This window comes from Panthera pardus, unplaced genomic scaffold (assembly GCF_024362965.1).
Source record: "Panthera pardus isolate Hobbes unplaced genomic scaffold, ASM2436296v1 HiC_scaffold_6, whole genome shotgun sequence".
Lineage (NCBI taxonomy): Eukaryota > Metazoa > Chordata > Mammalia > Carnivora > Felidae > Panthera > Panthera pardus.
Window position 1 is genome coordinate 76,494,296 of NW_026526991.1, and position 19,284 is coordinate 76,513,579.

General features: G+C 38.6%; 1 protein-coding gene and 1 non-coding gene across 3 annotated transcripts in view; one reads left to right on the forward strand and one right to left on the reverse strand.

Moving 5' to 3' along the window:
- PKP2 (plakophilin 2) overlaps positions 1-19,284 on the forward strand; it is a 94,538-nt gene that overhangs the window by 17,208 nt on the left and 58,046 nt on the right. For both annotated transcript variants that reach the window (XM_019452429.2, XM_019452430.2), the window contains exon 4: positions 10,571-10,706. In XM_019452429.2, coding sequence (XP_019307974.2) covers positions 10,571-10,706 — 136 coding nt within the window. The remainder of the gene's footprint in view (positions 1-10,570; positions 10,707-19,284) is intronic.
- LOC128775176 (U6 spliceosomal RNA) lies at positions 6,648-6,751 on the reverse strand. The gene has a single exon (XR_008419822.1). It is a non-coding gene; the product is annotated as a U6 spliceosomal RNA (small nuclear RNA).

The window sequence follows — 19,284 nt, forward strand, 5'->3', positions numbered from 1 at the left end:
ATCTTGAAGCAGGAAATATGTTTTATAAAGCAAAACTGAGCATGAGACTTCTAGCATTTCTTTTTTTTTTTTTTTCTTAAGTTTATTTATTTTGTGGGAGAGCCAGCACAAGTGGGGGTGGGACTGAAAGTTGGAGGCGGGTGGAGAGAATCCCAAGCAGGCTTCTTACTCTCAGCATGGAGCCCAGTGTGGGACGTGAACTCAACGAACTGTGAGATCATGACCTGAGCCAAGATTGAGAGTCAGACGCTTAACTGATTGAGCCACCCAGGTGCCCCGAGACTTCTAAGATTTCTTATTGAAAGCTGATCTTTGTCAATATGAACATACTTAGAAGAAAATGCATGAGGTCATTATTTGTGGAGGAAAAAGCTGATCAAGGCTTTTAAAAGGACAATTTAAAATTTATTAAATGCCTACTATATCCTAAGATTTGTGCTTGGCACAGTTTTCACACAGTGATTTTAGCAATAACAGAACTCTCATGCCACATATTCTGACAATTAGCCTTCTTCTCTTCTTCCATCTGTGTGTCCCCATGCTTCTTGAGCCACCCTGTCACTTCTCAGTCTCCTCACTCTGCTGCATTTGGCTTCAGTCCCCACCATTTCACTGGAACATTGTCCTCACCAATGGCTGCCTTTTTGCTACATCCAAAGTAGACACATATTTAGTCCTTATAATACTCGGCCTTTGGGCAACATTAGACAGCAGGGTCTCTGAAGTTCTCTCTCCCATTGGTTTCCAGGGCATCAGCCTCTCCTGGTTTTCCACTCACCTCTCAAGCCACATCTTCATATTCTCTGAGTGCTCCTTTTCTGCATACCCGGGGAGGTCATCTTTAGTAACCTTCCTCTTCCTGGTCTGGGTGCTCTTCCAGAGAGGCCCGTGTACCATGAATCCTCATGATTCCCAAAGTTTTATCTTCAGAACCATCCTCTATCCTGAAATTCTATCTAGATCTGCATGCATTTCCAGCAACCTCCTGGACATCCTACACTCAGTATATGAAAAACTAGATTTATTAGCTCCTCCTTACTGTCTACTCCTAACCATCTCCTTATACTGAAGTCGTGCCATTTACAAACCTAGAAGTCATGCTTATCTTCACCCCTCCCCAGTCACATCACCATATTTTAACCTCCTTAATGGGCCTTAAATTTTTACCCTTCTGTCTGTCTTCATTGCACATATGTCTCTTCCTCTGGTCTTACTCAGAACTGTTCTCTGGCCATTAGAATGATCTTCACAAATCTAATTGTTTCTCTGCCCAGATTATAACCTTTCCATAATTCCACCAAGTTTTCATACTATGCAGCATGGCACACATGGACCAGCCCGTGTTTTCACCTCCACTTATCACTCCAGTCCCATCTCTTTCTACTCTCCTTCACCTTTTCTCACCGCCATCCGCACACACTCCCCCCACTACAAACCACTTGAAACTTCTTCACTTTCTTCCTTACTGCCTTCCTTTTTTTCCATCTAGCCATCTGTCTCTCTCTGTCTGTCTCTTTCTCTTTGCCCCCAGTAGCTCTGGTTTTACCTGGCTACTCATGATACTGGATGTGGCTCAGATACTGCCTATTTCCTGATGATGCCCCTCACAATCTAGATGCCCCAGATAGGTGCACTGTGTGGGTGTCTCTACCAGAATAATACATTGTGGCTATTCATTTCTTACCTGCTTTCCCTCTAGACTTTGAACTTCCTGTAGTGTCTTATCATCTTCATATTCTCAGTACCCTAAAACAGAGGCAGGCCCAGTATAGGCACTATATAAACATATGGCAAGAGAATGAAAGAATTTTTTTTTTTTTTTTTTACGTTTATTTTTGAGACAGAGAGAGACAGAGCATGAACGGGGGAGGGGCAGACAGAGAGGGAGACACAGAACCGGAAGCAGGCTCCAGACTCTGAGCCATCAGCCCAGAGCCCGACGCGGGGCTCGAACTCACGGTCTGTGAGATCGTGACCTGAGCTGAAGTCGAACGCTTAACCGACTGAGCCACCCAGGCACCCTGAGAACGAAAGAATTAAGGAAGGAGGAAATGAAATAGAAACTCTTTACTTTTTGCAATCTAAGTTCTTTTTGTTGCTCAGATTCTAGAAGTATTAACTATGCTATTTGGGGTTATTGTTGTAATGGACAGGGCAGGTTTCATTAGAATAATCCTATCTAAAAGAATAGAAGGAACACTTGGGAGTCAAGAAATTTAGAATAAAGGGTAAGACTTATATTCTTGACAGTTCCTAAGTTGCCATTCTAGAGAAATCATAAAAACGAACTCTTCTTGAAATTTTTGTTCTCTTCATAAAAGGAGAAGGGGTCAGAGGTATTTCCTATAACGAGGAGAATAGGTGATCAAGGTGACATCCATGCCTAATGCCTAGATTTATGGTGTCTATGTCTCCCTTTCTTTAGTGTGCCCGTGGCATTTCAGCTCTCCAGGCTGCCTCCTGAGAGCCCTGGCTCTGGGACCACACCCTGTGTTCTCCTTTGCCCTGCATTCTGGCCCCTGTTTTTGGAATCTATATTTTTCTTTCTTTCTTTTTTTCTTTCTTTCTTTCTTTCTTTCTTTCTTTCTTTCTTTCTTTCTTTCTTTCTTTCTTTCGTCTAGTGGAAGCCCCACGTGTAAAGAAGAGGTCTTTCCTGTATGTGGAACATTCCTACGGAGTAGCTAGATAGAATTATAAACCTACATAATAACATAAGATATCAAACAATGGATCTTTCTTTCCAAAAGAAGAATGGCTGGCCAGTTACTAAGGTAGCTGAAAACCAAGACATTGGAGTAGAAGACAGTCAGTATCTGTTTAAATCAGACTGCTGAGAAAGGTTTAAGAAATCACCAAATAAAACATTCCAGGTCTGTTTTTCTGAAAATATGATTTTCATACCTGTGGGGAACTAGTGGTTCAACAAATGAATATTAGGCTCCTCCTGTGTACCCAGCACTGCAAGAGGTAGAAACAGCCTGGAGAGGATCAGTGAAAAAGAAAATGAGACACATCATCAAGTGCTAGGTTATGGAAATTCAGAGAACAAAAGAGCCTTGTGCTCTGAGATTAGTAGATGGAGCCTCTGGAGAGAGATTGAATCTCTAGTAGGATTACCAGTGAAGTTTGTGACAGCAGCACAGAACAGAAAAATTCTTCCACATCCTGTTAATTACCAACCTCTTCAGTTCTTTGATTCGAGTCTCTTTCAGCTATATCTTTCTTTCCATTTCCATTTTTAATGGCCCAGTTCAAGGCTTTATTGCCTCAGCTAAGACTCTTACAGTTCCCTCAAAACGGCTTCTAGAAGTACGTGTCTCCACCAGAGGCATATTCCCAAAGCAGTGCTTTAATCACACTTCAATCTTTATGGGAATTGCATTTCCTGAGCATCTGACCACACGCGGGAGCTCTCCATTCATCGTCTTATGTTTGTTTGGCCCTCTGAGGTGTAGCCCCATTAATACATAGAATATCTGGGAACCTGCCTCGGGTGGGGCTGTGTTGTTAGCTGGCAGGAACACTGGTTGCTGAAGGATTGCACACATGAAAAAGTACCATTTTTTATTTTTTCCTACATCATCTCATATTCTGATCAGTGATACCATACACTGCTTCCTCTTGCATTTTTCATATACATTGACATCATTTTAACATTCTCTGAAGTTGTTAAAAAAAAAAAAAGACTTCTGGAGAATGTGTTCAGGTGAAAATGGGGCCCAGGTGCAACTACTGTTCCTGATTCTCCTCCCTGCCCCCTCCCAACCACCCCCCCCCCAACCCCAGTGCCATCTCCCAAGCACATTTCTGTAGGCTTCAGGAAGTGCTTTGTAATTGGGTGGGAAGGAAAGAGGGAAGGAAGAAGAGAGAGAGGAAGGAGGAAGAGAGAAGGAAGGGGTCGGGAGGAATGCTGTGAGAGAATAGAGGAAATTTGGAATAGGTCTAGCTGGGGATAGGGACACGCAAAGATTTCACTGGACTGCACAGACAGTAACAAAATGGAAAATCCACACCCTGACCACTGTTGCAAATCTTCTTAAAGAGGAAGTGCTCCTTCAGTTTGGGAAATTTTTTTTTAATGTTCATTTTTATTTTTGAGAGAACACGAAGCGGGGAGGGGCAGACAGTGAGGGGGACAGAGGATCTGAAGCAGGCTCTGCACTGACAGCGGCACCCAATACAGGCTGAAACTAGTTTGGGAATTGTTTTCAATGATAATATGAAGTAGCACTGGATTGATTAGCAGTGGATAGAGAGCTTCTTTATGAATCATGTTCAGGAAAATAAAGGAGTAATGGAATTATTTGTGGGTGTTAAGAGTGTTGGGAAATTCAAACTTTCCTGCGTCATGTATGACTTATAAAATGGATTAAAGGCTTAGTCTTAAAAAAAAAAAAAAAACTGCATCGAACAGAAGGCTGTTCTTATGTTATAAATGATCTTCCATCAGTTGAAGCACCTGTAGTGATGGATGGTAAAGATTTAAAATTGCCACTGAGATTGAGACTGTTACAGTTTTAATTTCTCTGTAAAGGCATTGGAGTCCATGCATGTAAACTATTTCCATCTCTTTTAAATGGTATATTTCTACTAAATAAAAGTGACTCAAATTCTGGATTTAATGATAATAGCCTACATTTTTACCCATTAAATTGACTCCTGAGGCACAACATTTTATTTATTTATTTATTTTTTTAAATTTTTTTTTTCAACGTTTTTTATTTATTTTTGGGACAGAGAGAGACAGAGCATGAACGGGGGAGGGGCAGAGAGAGAGGGAGACACAGAATCGGAAACAGGCTCCAGGCTCCGAGCCATCAGCCCAGAGCCTGACGCGGGGCTCGAACTCACGGACCGTGAGATCGTGACCTGGCTGAAGTCGGACGCTTAACCGACTGCGCCACCCAGGCACCCCGAGGCACAACATTTTAAAATATGAGATCATTATATAATTCTCAGTACAGATGCCAAAACTGTTCTGCTTCATTCTTAATACCCTTGTACTCATGACATAACACTTGTATGTTTGAACATGTGTATCAGAAGCACTGGGTATTGGTTTTTAGTCATGAGTCCCATTACTCTTATCTCCACACCTGTGTTATACCCACTCACACACACATTCACAATACTATACACGCTCACATGTGCACACGTGCATACATTAGTGGGTTGGCCTGATATAAGAGAGGATTTACAGGCATACCTCAGAGGTATGGTGGGTTAGGTTCCAGACCACTACAATAAAGTGAATATTTTGTTTTCCCAGTGCATACAAAAGTTATGTATACACTATAATCTATGAAATGTGCAATAGCATTCTGTCTAAAAAAGCAGTGTACATACCTTAATTAAAAAATACTTTCTTGCTGGGATGCCTCAGTGGCTCAGTTAAGCGTCCGACTTCAGCTCAGGTCATGATCTCACAGTTTGTGGGTTCAAGCCCCACGTCGGGCTCTGTGCTGACAGCCTGGAGCCTGCAGCCTGCTTCAGATTTTGTGTCTCCCTCTCTCTGCCCCTCCCCCACTTGTAGTCTGCCTCTCTCTTTCTCTCTCAAAAATAAACATTAAAAATTTTTTAAAAAATACTTTCTTGCTAAAAAATGCTAACCATCATCTGAGCATTCAGAGAGTTGTAATCTTTTTCCTGGTGGAGGGTCTTGCCTCGAAGTTGATGGCAGCTGACTGATCATGGGGGTGCTTGCTGAAGGTTGGGGTGGCTGTATTGTGTGGCAATTTCTTAAAATCAGACAATGAGGTATGCTCCATCGATGGACTCTTCCTTTCATGAGTGATTTCTCTGTAGCATGTGATGCTGTTCAATAGCGTTTTACCCACAGTAGAAACGTCTTTCAAGATTGGAATCAATCCTCTCAAACCCTCCTGCTTTACCAGCTAAGTTGATATAGTATCCTAAATCCTTTGTTGTCATTTCAACAGTCTTCACAGTATCTTCACCAGGAGTAGATGCCATCTCAAGAAACCACTTTCTTTGCTCATCCATAAGAAGCAACTCGTCTTTTATTAAAATTCATGAGATTGCTGCAATTCAGTCACATCTACAGGCCCCACTTCTAGTTCTCTTGCTGCTCTTACCACACCTGCAGTTACTTCCTCTCCTGAAGTCTTGAGCCCCTTAAAGTCATCAATGAGGGTTGAAAAAAACCTCTCCCAAACTTCTGTTAATGTTGATATTTTGACCTCTTCCTATGAATCAGGAATGCTCCTTATTTATTTTTTAAGTTTTATTTACTTAGGTAATCTCTACACCCAATATGAGGCTCGAACTCAGGACCCTGAGATCAAGAGTCACATGCTCTTGCAACTGAGCCAGCCAGGCACCCAGAATCAGGAATCCTCTTAATGGCATCTAGAATGGTGAATCCTTTCCATAAGTTCTTTAATTTACTTTGCCCAACTCCATCAGAGCTATCTATGGAAGCTATAGCCTTATGCAGTGTATTTTTTTTAATAAATTTTTGAGTGTAACTGACAAACAATGTTACATTAGTTTCAGGTAGAGAACATAGTGATTCAACAGGTTTATACATTATGTTCACCACAGTGTAGCTACCATCTGTCACCAACGCTACTACAGTATCATTGACTATATTCCTTATGTTGTGTATTTTATTCCCATGACTTCTAAAAACCATAGACCTCTTCACGAATATTCGTGTTATCATTGCTCAGGAGCATGATAATCTCTATATCATTCCAATTTTAGCATATGTGCTCCTGAAGCCATGCATTTCTTAAATAATAAGACTTAGGTGCCCCAAATTACTCGTTGATCGGTGAGCTGCGGAGTGCATATTGTGTTAGTAGGCATAAAAACAACATTAATCTCGCACATCTCCATCTGATTTCTTGGGTGACCAGGTGCATTGTCAATGAGCAGCAATATTCCAAAAGGAATCTTTTTCTTCTGAGCAGTGGGTCTCCACAGTGGGCTTAAAAATTCAGTGAACCATGTTGCAAACAGATGTGCTGTCACCCAAGGTTTGTTGTTCCATTGACAGAACGCAGGCAAAGTAGATTTAGCATAATTTTTAAGGGCCCTAGGATTTTGGAAATGGTCAATGAGAATTGGCTTCGACTTCAAACCACCAGCTGCAGTGGCCCTTATAACAAAAGAGCCTGTGTTTTGAAGCCAGGTGCTGGCTTCTCCTCCCTAGCTATGAAAATCCTAAATAGCATCTTCTAATATAAAGCTGCTTTGCTGCATTGAAAATCTGTTTTTCAGTGTGGCCGCCTTTCTTAAATATCGTAGCTAGCTCTTCTGCGTAACCCGCCGCAGCCTCTACACGAGTGCTTCACCTTGCAGTTATAGGTTATGGAGATGGCTTTTTTCCTTAAACCTCATGAACCAACCGCTGCTAACTTCCACCTTTTCTTCTGCAGCTTCCTCCTCTCTCTCAGCCTTCATAGATTTAAAGAGAGTCAGGGCCTTCCTCCGGATTAGGCTGTGGCTTAAGGGAAGGTTGAATGTTGGGCCGGTTTGATCTTCTATCCAGACTGCTGAAACTTGCTCCGTATCAGCAATAAGGCTGTTTCCCTTTCTTACCCTTTGTGTGTTCACTGGAGTGGATTTTGAATTTCCTTCAAGAACGTTTTAAATTTCCCTCAGGAACTTTTCCTTTGCATTTACAACTTGGCAACTGTTTGCTCCAAGAGCCTGACCTGTCTTGGCTTTCAACATGCCTTCTCAACTGAGCCTGATCACTTCCAGCTTTGGATTGGAAGTGAGAGACATGCAACTCTTGCCTTCCCTTGAACACGTAGAGGCCACAGTAGAGTTAATATTGGCCTAGTTTCAATCCGTGTCTCAGAGAATAAGGAGGCCTTGAGGAGAGGGAGAGAGGTGGGGGAATAGCTGGTTGGTGGAGCAGTCAGAATACACACATTTTTGGGTTAAGTTTGTCATCTTACATGGGTGTGGTTTGTGGTGCCCCAAAAGAAATACAATAGTAACATCAAAGATCATTGATTACAGATCACCATAGCAAAAATGTAAATATTGTGAGAATTACCAAAACGTGACCCAGAGACATGAGGTGAGAAAATGCTGCTGGAAAAATGGCACTGATGGGCATGCTGGACACAGGGTTGCTGCAACCTTCAGTTTTTAAAAAAGCGGTATTGCAAAGCACAGTAGAGTAAGGTACAGTAAAATATGCTATGCTTGTATTCATTGTGCTTGCTAACAGATACTGGAAAACACCCTGCCACCCTGTCTTTTTTATTCTCCATTACCTGGAATGAATCAGGTGTACTCTTTTTGAAGCCAGAGTCCTAGGATACCTTTAAGGCATGTCTTTAGACACAGTTCTAAGATTTTGCTGTCCTCAGTCTGGTTTCTCTGAGTCAATGCTTAAGGAAGCATGAATGTGTTAACATCCACAGTGATAATAGGTCCCCTAACCCAGTTACCCTCTAGGCAGAAATAAAAGGGGAGAAAAACACCAGTTCAATGAGGCATTTGGGAGGTATTGTTTTACAAGTGGCAATTTTATTTGTCCTCTATAAATTATCCTCTCTTGAGTCAAACTGCATCAGATTTCATCATCATCACTATAAATACCCGCAATTAGTAAAGGACAAAAGTATGCTACTAGAAAGACATAAGCCAAATGTCATTATAATGGCAAAACAAATGGTAACAGAATGTTTATAAAATTGTTTTCTTTAAGAAAAAGCATATTTTAAAAGTTTACTTATTTTGAGAAAGAGAGAGAGCGCGCAATCACAAATAGGGGAGGGGCAGAGAGAGAGAGAGAGGGAAAGAGAATCCCAAACAGGCGCAAAACCCTACACAGGGCTTGACCCCGCAAACTGTGAGATCATGACCTGAGCTGAAATCAAGAGTCAGATGCTTAACTGACTGAGAGACCCAAGTGTCCCAAGAAAAAGCATATTTAAATCTTTAAAAAAATTTTTTTTATGTTTTTTATTTATTTTTGAGAAAGAGAGAGAGATGGCGTGAGCAGGGGAAGGGCAGAGAGTGTGGGAGATGCAGAATCTGAAGCAGGCTCCAGACTGAACTGTCAGCACACAGCCCGATATGGGGCTCGAACTCGTGAACCACAAGATCATAACCTGAGCTAAAGATAGACGCTTAGCCGACTAAGCCACCCAGGTGCCCCAAGAAAAAGCATGTTTATAATTGTCTTTAATCATTACCTTTCCTGATGAATTCTTCACATCAGCATGATTTATTTGGACAAAACAAACCCGATTTTCCTGAATTTTACTGTTTACATACTGTTATATTTATTAAATAAGAATACTTTTAGAAGTGCTTGGGTGGCTCAGTTGGTTAAGTGACTGTGACTCTGGTCATGATCTCACGGTTCGTGAGTTCAAGTCCCACATCCAGCTCTGCTGTCAGCATGGAGCCCGCTTCAGATCCCCTCTCTCTCTTGCCCCTCCCCTACTAGTGCCCTCTGTGCACTCTCTCTCTTTCAAAAATAAACATTAAAAAAAATTTTTAGGATGCTTATTTTAAAATTCATTTTTAGGTGAAATAACAGTTTCGAACAGCTCTGAGAAAAACCTAATGATTGTTGAGGGAAGGTGTTTCATTCCACAGGTGTAACATTACCATGGCAGAAATAATTTTTAACTTCTATGACCAAATTTATTTTATTTTATTTTATTTTTTCAATATATGAAATTTATTGTCAAATTGGTTTCCATACAACACCCAATGCTCATACCAAAGGGTGCCCTCCTCAATACCCATCACCCACCCCCCCTCCCTCCCACCCCCCATTAACCCTCAGTTTGTTCTCAGTTTTGAAGAGTCTCTTATGCTTTGGCTCTCTTCCACTCTAACCTCTTTTTTTCTTCCTTCCCCTCCCCCATGGGTTCCTGTTAAGTTTCTCAGGATCCACGTAAGAGTGAAAACATATGGCATCTGTCTTTCTCTGTATGGCTTATTTCACTTAGCATCACACTCTCCAGTTCCATCCACGTTGCTACAGAGGGCCATATTTCGTTCTTTCTCATTGCCACGTAGTACTCCATTGTGTATATAAACCACAATTTCTTTATCCATTCATCAGTTGATGGACATTTAGGCTCTTCCCATAATTTGGCTATTGTTGAGAGTGCTGCTATAAATATTGGGGTACAAGTGCCCCTATGTACTCCTGTATCCCTTGGGTAAATTCCTAGCAGTGCTATTGCTGGGTCATAGGGTAGGTCTGACCAAATTTATTTTAAATTCCACGTAAAGTCTTATTGTGCCTTTGAAGTGACCTTTTCAGATGTAATTATCATACTACACATGTTTATCTTCAGTGAGTTCAGTTTCTTTCTTTGGTATATATTATGCCGCTACTTAATTCAGTGACATTCTCAGAGGCCAGTCTGATCAGAGGTGGAATATTTCTACTGCTAGCTTCCTACGCCTTCTGACCTCAGATGATGATTTTTCTTTTGGCTGAAGAAAAGCCAAGGTGTTCTAGGTGCTTCCCCATGTTAGCCAAGTCATCTCTGAAAGATCAGGTTGGTAGGCAGGAGGGAGCAGGTTTGGAACTCTGCTGAATCCGTGACTGTTTGTCTAGGAATGCAGACGTGGAGATGACTCTGGAGCGAGCAGTGAGCATGCTGGATGCAGACCACACACCAGCACCCAGAATTTCTGCGGCAGCTACTTTCATACAGCACGAGTGCTTCCAGAAATCTGAAGCACGGAAAAGGGTGAGTATCATCTTAAGTCCACTGTAAAATTACCACGCTTTGACATCCATTATGGTGGCCCTGCACACTGAAACCAGTAATTTAAGTTAAAAACAAATCTTTATTGAGTTATATGTCAACTATAGGTCAATTTTAAATAAGTTAATAAAATAAATAAAAGTCTTCATCGAGCCTTTTTAATTAAAAGGGAATATATACTCAGTACCAAAAAAAATTTACTGCAATTCAGAAACTTAGAAAGTAAGTCTCCACACAAGCCTTCCCCTCTTTGTCTGTCTCTCCAATCTCCCGCTTTAGGACCAAAGCCAACAATTGTTCATAGTCTGTGTACTTTTAGAGTTTTCTGATGAGAGGAGGGGGTTAGAGAGCTACCAAGAGCACACATGAGCATTTTAGACTATTGTTTTCTATATTTAAATATATATTAAATGTAAACAATGTTTTGCGGTTTTCTCATTAAGCAGTTATGAAAATGGTTCCATAGACAGCTCTGTACATATATCTTTTGGCATTCCCATAAGTGTCGTACAGGGCAGACCACCTCCCAGATGGAATCACTAGGTCATTTTATGTTTGTTTAAAAAGTGGTATATTTGTTCAGGAAAAAATCATAGTTGAAAAAGGTTTGCAGTGAACCTAAGTTTCCCTCCTACTCCAAACCTACCCCCCATTTTCCTTTTTCTTTTTCTCTCTCCTATCCTCTCTCCTCCTCCCTCCCTTCTCTTTCCCTGTCTCTCTCTCCCACATCATTTTTGGGTGTCTTTCCAGAGATATTCTATACGTGTAGAAACAATTACTGGGTGGGTTGGTTCAGTATCCTTTTTCATTTAAAACAAAATTACAAATGGTAGCAGGTTATAGTAGTCTGCACTTTGTTTTCGTTTAAGGCTATATCTTAGAAATGTTTGATATATATTAGCCCTATTTCATTCTTTAAAGTTGCTACGTGGATTTCTTTTGTATAAATGTACCAGTTTTGTTTGTTCATTTTTTTAACAGCTTTATTAAGGTCCAATTAAATTTTACCATGTTTAGCCATCATGAAACCATCACAATCATGATAACGAACATACCCATTATCTCCAAAGTCTCTTTGTGCCCCTTTATAATCCAAACATCTGACCCCTCCCTAACCCACTTCCACTCCCCAGGTAACCAATGATCTGCTTTCTGTTACTATAGAATATATTAAAGTTTCTAGAGTTAAATATAAACTATGTAATATATATGCTTTTTTCTTTGGATTCTTTTACTGAGCTTTAATCTTTTGAGATTTATCCATGTTGTGAATATCAAAAGATGTGTGCATGTATGTGTTTGTGTGTGTGTAGCTGAACAGTATTTCATTGTATGGATACACCTTAGTTTGTTGATTCACTCACCTGTTGATGGATATTTGAGTTTGGGCTATTACAAATAAAGCTGCTGCGAACATATATGCACAAATCTGTTTTCATTTCTATTGGGTAGATACCTAGGAGTTGAATGTCTGGATGATATGGTAGGTATATGTTTGACTTTTTAAGAAACTGCCAAACTATTTATTTTACTTATTAGAGAGAGAGAGAGAGAGAGAGAGAATATCCCAAACAGGCTCTGCACCATCAGAGCCACACAGGCACCCGTTTTTCCTTTTAAAAAAATTATTTAAATTCCAGTTAAATACAGTGTCACATTAGTTTCAGGTGCACAAAACAGTGATTCAACACTTCCATACAACACCCGGTGCTCATCACAACAGGGTACTTTTTAATCCCCATCATCTATTTAACCCATCCACTCACCCACCTCCTCTCTGGTAACCATCAGTTCTCTATAGCTTAGAGTCTGTTTCTTGGTTTGCCTCTCTCTCTTTTTCCCTCTATGCACATTTGTTTTGTTACTCAAATTCCACATGTGAGTGAAATCATATGATATTTTTCTTTCTCTGACTTATTTCACTTAGCATTATACTCTCTATCTCTGTCCACATCACCATAAATGGCAAGATTTCATTATTTTTTATGGCTGAGTAATATTCCAGTACTTTATCCATTCATCAGTCAATGACATTTGGGCTGGTTCCATAATTTGGCTATTGTTGATAATGCTATTATGAACATAGGGGTGCATGTATCTCTTTGAATTAGTATTTTTGTATTTGTTGTGTAAATACCTAGTAATGCAATAGCTGAATCGTACAGTAGTTCTATTTTTAACTTTTTGAGGAACTTCCACTCTGTTTTCCAGAGTGACTGCACTAGTTTGCATTCCCACCAACAGTGCAATAGGGTTTCCCTTTCTCCTCATCCTTGCCAACACCTGTTGTTTCTTGTCTTAGCAATTCTGAGAGTAATGAGGTGATACCTCATAGTTCTTTTGCCCATTTTTATTTGGGTTTTTGTTCTCTTGTCATTGAATTTTGTCAGTTCTTTCTATATTCTGGATATGTCTTTTTTTTTTTTTTTCAAATATGTGATTTGGAAATACTTTCTCCCAGTTGTATTTTGTCTTTCCATTATTTTAACAGTTTTTGATTTTGATGGAGTCTAATTATAAATCTTTTCCTTTATGGACTGTGCTTTTCATGATCTATCCAAGAAATTTTTCTGTACTCTGATGTCACAAAGATAATCTATATTTTCTTCTAGAAGTTTTATAACTGTCAGATTTTATAGTTAGTGTATGATCCGTTTGGGTTTAATTTTTGTATATATTGCAAATGTAGACTGACGTTCCTTTAAAAAAAAAAAAACACATATGCAGGGGCACCTGGGTGGCTCAGTCAATTAAGCGTCCGACTGTTGGTTTCAGCTCAGGTCATGATCTCACAGTTAATGGGTTTGAGTCCCATGTTGGGCTCCGCACTCACAGATTTCTCTCTCCTTTTCTCAAAATAAATAAATATACATTTAAAAAGTATATATGCAATTATTTAGACACCATTTGCTGGAAAGATTATTATTTTGGTATTACTTCCTTTTTGTGCCTTTGTTGAAAAGTAATTGATCACATCTATATGAGTCTATTTCTGTATCATGTATTGTATTTCACTGATGTTTTATTGGTCTATCTTCTTGCTAATACGACACTGTCTCGATTACTATAGTTTTATATATTAATATAGTTTTATATTGAAGTTTGCTAGTGTTAGTCCTCTGACTTTATTCTTTTTCAAGTGATTTTGGCTATTCTAGGTCTTTTACAGTCCCATTTGAATTTTAGAATCAGCTTGTCAATTTATTTGTGAGAAAACTGCTGGGATTTTGTTTGAGATTGCATTGAATCTGTAGATTAATGTATGGAGAATTTTCATCTAAGCAATATTAAGTCTTCTGACCCCTGACCATGGTACATTTCACTATTTATTTAGGTCTTCTTTAATTTCTCTCAGCAGCGTATTGTAGTTTTTACTCCAGAGATCTTTCATGGGTTTTGTTAGATTTATCCCTAAAGATATAATATTTCTAAATGTTTTTACACATGGTCTGGGTTTTTTTTTTCACTTCAATTTTTGATTGTTCAATGCTAGTATACAGAAATATAATTGATTTTTTGTATATTGATCTTGTATCCTGTGACACTACTAAATTCACTCTAAGCTCTAGTAGCATATTTGTAGATTTGTCAGATTTTCTACATAGATCATGCCATCTGCTAATAAAAACTGTTTTATTTCTTCCTTTGCAATCTTAATGACTTAGGTTTCTTTTTCCTTTTTTTCTTTGGTACTGGCTAGAACCTCTAGCACAGTGTTAAAAGGAAGTGAAAGTGGACCTGTCCTGTTCTTGATCACAGGCAGAAGCATTTGGTTGTTATTGCACTATTAAGTATGATGCTACCTGTAAGTTTTTGCTTGTTTTTAGGAATTTAATCTGGGGGATTTTTACGTGGGTTTTTTTTTTTTTGGAAGAATGGAAAAAATTTTATATTTTAGTATTTTTAACACCATTTCCTTTTCCTGCTCTTTGTTTTATTTTTTAAATTGAGTTATAATTGACATATAACAGTATATTCAGGTGTACAACATGACCCGATATATGCATATCAATGATTACCAATCTAGTTACCATCCATGCTCGGTTAGGAATTTTTTTCTTGTGATGAGAACTTTTAAGATCTACTCTTAGCACTTTGAAATGTACAATACACTCTTAATAACAGTCATCATGGTGTACATTACATCTTCTTGACTTGTAACTAGAAGTATGTCCCTTTTGACCACCTTGACCCATTTCACCCATGCCAAACCTCCCACCTCTGGCAACCACCAGTCTGTTCTCTGTATCTTTGATTTTGTTTTTTCTTGGTTAGTTTGTTTGTTTGTTTTTAGATTCCACATATAAGTGAGATCATATAGTATTTGTTCATTGTCTATTTTACTCAGCCTAATGCCCTCAAGGTTCATCCATGTTGTTGCAAATAGCTGTTTTTCCTTCTTACTTATGGCTGAATATAGTCCAATGTGTATATATATATCACATTTTCCTTATCCACTCATCCCTCAGTGGACACTTAGATTGTTTCCATGCAATAGCTTTTGTAAATAATACTGCAGTAAACATGGAAATTCATATATCTTTTTGAGTTAGTGTTTTCATTTCTTTCTGATAAATACTCGGAAGTAGAATTACTGGATCATAAGGTAGTTCTAGTCTTAATTTTTTGAGGAACCTCCATACTATTTTCAGAGTGTTTGTACCAAGTTATATGCTCTCCAACAGTGCACAGGGGTTCCCTTTTGGCCACATCCTTGCCAACACTTGTTACTGTCTTTTTGGTAATAGCCATTCTGACAGGTGTGATGTGATATCTTGTGGTTTTGATTTGCATTTCCCTGATGATTAAGAAGGCTGAGCACCTTTTCTGTATGTTGACCATCTGTATGTCTTCCTTGGAAAAATCTATTCAGGTCCTTTGCCCATCTTTTAATCGAATTGTTGTTTTGCTATTGAGTCACGTGAGTTCTTTATGTTTTGATTATTAACCCCTTATCAGATTTATGATTTGCAAATATTTCCTTCCCTTCCGTAGGTTGTCTTTTCATTTTGTGATAGTTTCCTTTGCTGTTTGATCTAGTCCTACTTGTTTCTTTTTGCTTTTGTTCTTTTCTTGTGGTGTCATATCCAAAAAATCATTGCAAAGACTGACATCAAAGAGGTTGCTGCCTATGTTTTCTTCTAGGAGTTTTATAGTTTCAGGTCTCACATTCAAGACTTTAAGTTGAGTTAATTTTTGTGTATGGTATGAGATAGTGGTCCAGTTTCACTTTTTTTTGCATGTGGCCATCCAGTTTTCTCAGCACCATTTGTTGATAAGGCTCTCCTTTTCCTGTTGTGTATTCTCGGGTTTTTTGTTGTAAATTAATTGGCCACATACGTGTGGTTTATTCCTGGGCTGTTTATTCCGTTCCATTGATCTGCATGTCTTTTTATGCCAATATCATACTATTTTTATTACTACAGCTTTTTAATATAGTTTTGAAATCAGAAAGCATGATGGCCTCCAGCTTTATTCTTCTTTCTCAAGATTGATCTGACTAGTCAGGATCTTTTTGTGGTTCCATATAAATTTTAGAATTATTTGTTTTATTTCTGTGAAAAATACCATTTGATGTGAAATTGCATGGAATCTGTAGATTGCTTTAGATAGTATGCACATTTCAACAGCATTACTCTAATCCATAAGCAGGGAACATCTTTCCATTTATTTGTGTCTTCAGTTTCTTTCATCAATGTCTTATAATTTTCAGTGGACAGATCTTCTCCTCTGTTAAATTTATTCCCAGGTGTGTGTGTGTGTGTTTTTAATGCAATTGTAAGTGGGATTGTTTTCTTAATTCTGATAGTTTATTACAGGTGTACAAAAATGCAACAAAATTTTGCATATTGTTTTATATACTACAACTTTACTGAATTCACTGATTAGTTCAAGTAAACTTTTGGTGGGATCTTTAGGATTTTCTATATAATATGTCATCTGCAAATAGTGACCGCTTTGCTCTTTCTTTACCAATTTGGATGCCACTTCTTTTTCTTGCCTAATTACTCCAGCTAGGACTTGAATACTATGTTGAATATAAGTGGTCAGAGTGGACATCCTTGCCTTGTTCCTAGTCTTCAGAAAAAAAGCTTTTAGCTTTTAACCATTGAATATGATGTTAGCCGTAGGTTTTTCATACATCACAATATCAAGTTGAAGAACTTACCTTTATCCCTAATTTTATGGAATTTTGTTTTGGTTTTTACTCAGAAATGGTTTTGGGGGGCACCTGGGTGGCTCAGTCAGTTAAGTGTCCAACTTTGGCCGAGATCATGATCTCACAGTTTGTGAGTTCGAGCCCCACGTTGGGCTCTGTGCTGACAGCTCAGAGCTTGGAGCCTGCTTCAGATTCTGTGTCTCCCCTTTTCTCTTCCCCTCCCCCACTCGTACTCTGTCTCTCTCAAAAATAAATAAACATTAGATTAAAAAAAAGAAATGGTTTTTGGACTTTATCAAATGTTTATTCACTTATTAAAATATTTCTATGGTTTTTATCTTAATTTTGCTAATATGGTAAATTACTTTGGTCTTTAAGTGTTATCCCATTCCTGGGATCCCACTTGGTCACGATATACTGTTACCTTTTTAAAATTAAATTTGGTAAAACTTTGTTAAGGCAGTTATACAGCTATATTTATAAAGGATATTGATCTTTTCTTGTAATGTCTTTCTCCAGTTTTGGATTGAGAGTAATAGAATACATTGGGAAGTGTTCTCTCCTCTTCAATTTTCTGAAAGTTTGATTGTAATTGGAATTATTTCCATCATAAATGTTTGGTAGAATTCACCAGCAAAGCTCTTGGACTTGAACTTTTCTTGTGAGAGGTTCTTAACCACACTCAGGACCTTCAGATTATGAGACTGGCACACTGCCTGCTGTGCTAAGGAAGCTATGTTCTCAACTATAAATTCATTTTCTTTAATTGGTAACAGGGCTTTGGAGGCTCTGTATTTTTTGTAATGAACTTCGGTAGTGTGTGTCTTTCAAAGACTTTGTCCATTTCGTCTAGGTTGTTCCAGTGCTCTTCATTGCTTTGTGTAGATGTCATGTTATTTCCCATTGCCTAAAGAATTCTCTTTAACATTTACTCTAGTGCAAGGTCCCCTGGTGGTTAACTTGAGCTTTTGTATGTCTGAAAAGGAATTTCATCTTTGCTTTTGAGAGGTCTTTTCAGTAGGTTGACAGTTTTTTATTTCAGTACTTGAAAGTTGTTGCTTCACTGTCATCTTACTTGCTTTGCTTCAGACAAGAAATCATCTGTCATCTTCATTGTTCCTCAGTACATACTGTAACTCTCTCCACCTACCCAGCCTGCTTTTAAGATTTTCTCTTTATCACTAGCATTGAGCAGGTTGGTCATAATGTGCCTTGGTGTAGTTTTCCTTAGGTTTCTTGTGCTTGGGAGCTCATTGAGCTTAAATTTGTAGATTTTTTACTTTTCATCAAATTTTGGAACTTTGGTTGGAATTTCAAATTTTCAACCATTAATTCTTCAAAGATTTTTTTTTCTGTCCTTTGGGAACTTGTTACATATATATTTGGCTACTTGAAGTTGTCTCATAGCTCATCTGTACTCTATTCTTTTTCTTTAGTTTTTGTTTTCTGTATGTTTTCTTTTTTAGATATGTGTTATTTGCTATGCTTTAAATTCACTCATTCTTTCTTCTGTAAAGTTTAATATGCCATTAATCTCATTCAGGGATTTTCTTTCATAAATTGTAGTTTTCATCTCTAAAAGTTTTGAGTCTTTTTTCTATCTTCTATGTCTCTACCTAACATTTCAAGTTACTTGAAATCAGTTTGACCCTTTTAAATCTTGCTTTTGAGATTTGCTAGGTGGAACCAGAGCAGCATTTATTCTAGAACGAATTAATCCCCACTTCTTAAAGCAAGACAATTCTGAAAACTAATGCACCATGAATTATGAGGTTTTCTGACTGGGTAGTGAGAATAGGCACTGTTCTTGGGCCTGTGTGACCATGAGGAGCTGTTCCCTTAAGTCCTTTGGTTATTTGGTTGGTTAGTTGGTTATTTCCCTGGCTTCAGGCAATTTTCTTACACACGTGCACTAATTAATACTCTACTAAATATTAGATGGAGACCCTCTGCAACCTCAGGAGTTCTCTTTCTGTGCCGCTTTCTCACTGGTACCTCTCCCCTACGGACTCTTCTTCTTGGATCCTGCACTGTCTCCTGAACTCTGCTTGTTGAATTCCATTTGGGTTTTACCTCACTAAACAGCAGCCTGAGAACTCTCTCCATACAGTGATCTTTGACAGCAGTGGGGCTCACCTTGCTTGTTATCCATCCCTTAGGGATCACTATCCATCATTGCTACGTTACCAATTATCGAAACCATTGTATGCTTTGTCTGGTTTTTAAAATTGTTTCAGATGATAGGTAAATCCAGTCCTTGTCACTATTGAGTCATTATTAATTTTGATAAATAATTCCCTAATAAATTCCACCTAAGATTGTGTAGACTTAAACCCCACCAACATTGCATCATAGTGCCCATTTATATGTACCATTACTACCATGAGATTATTCTTTTGT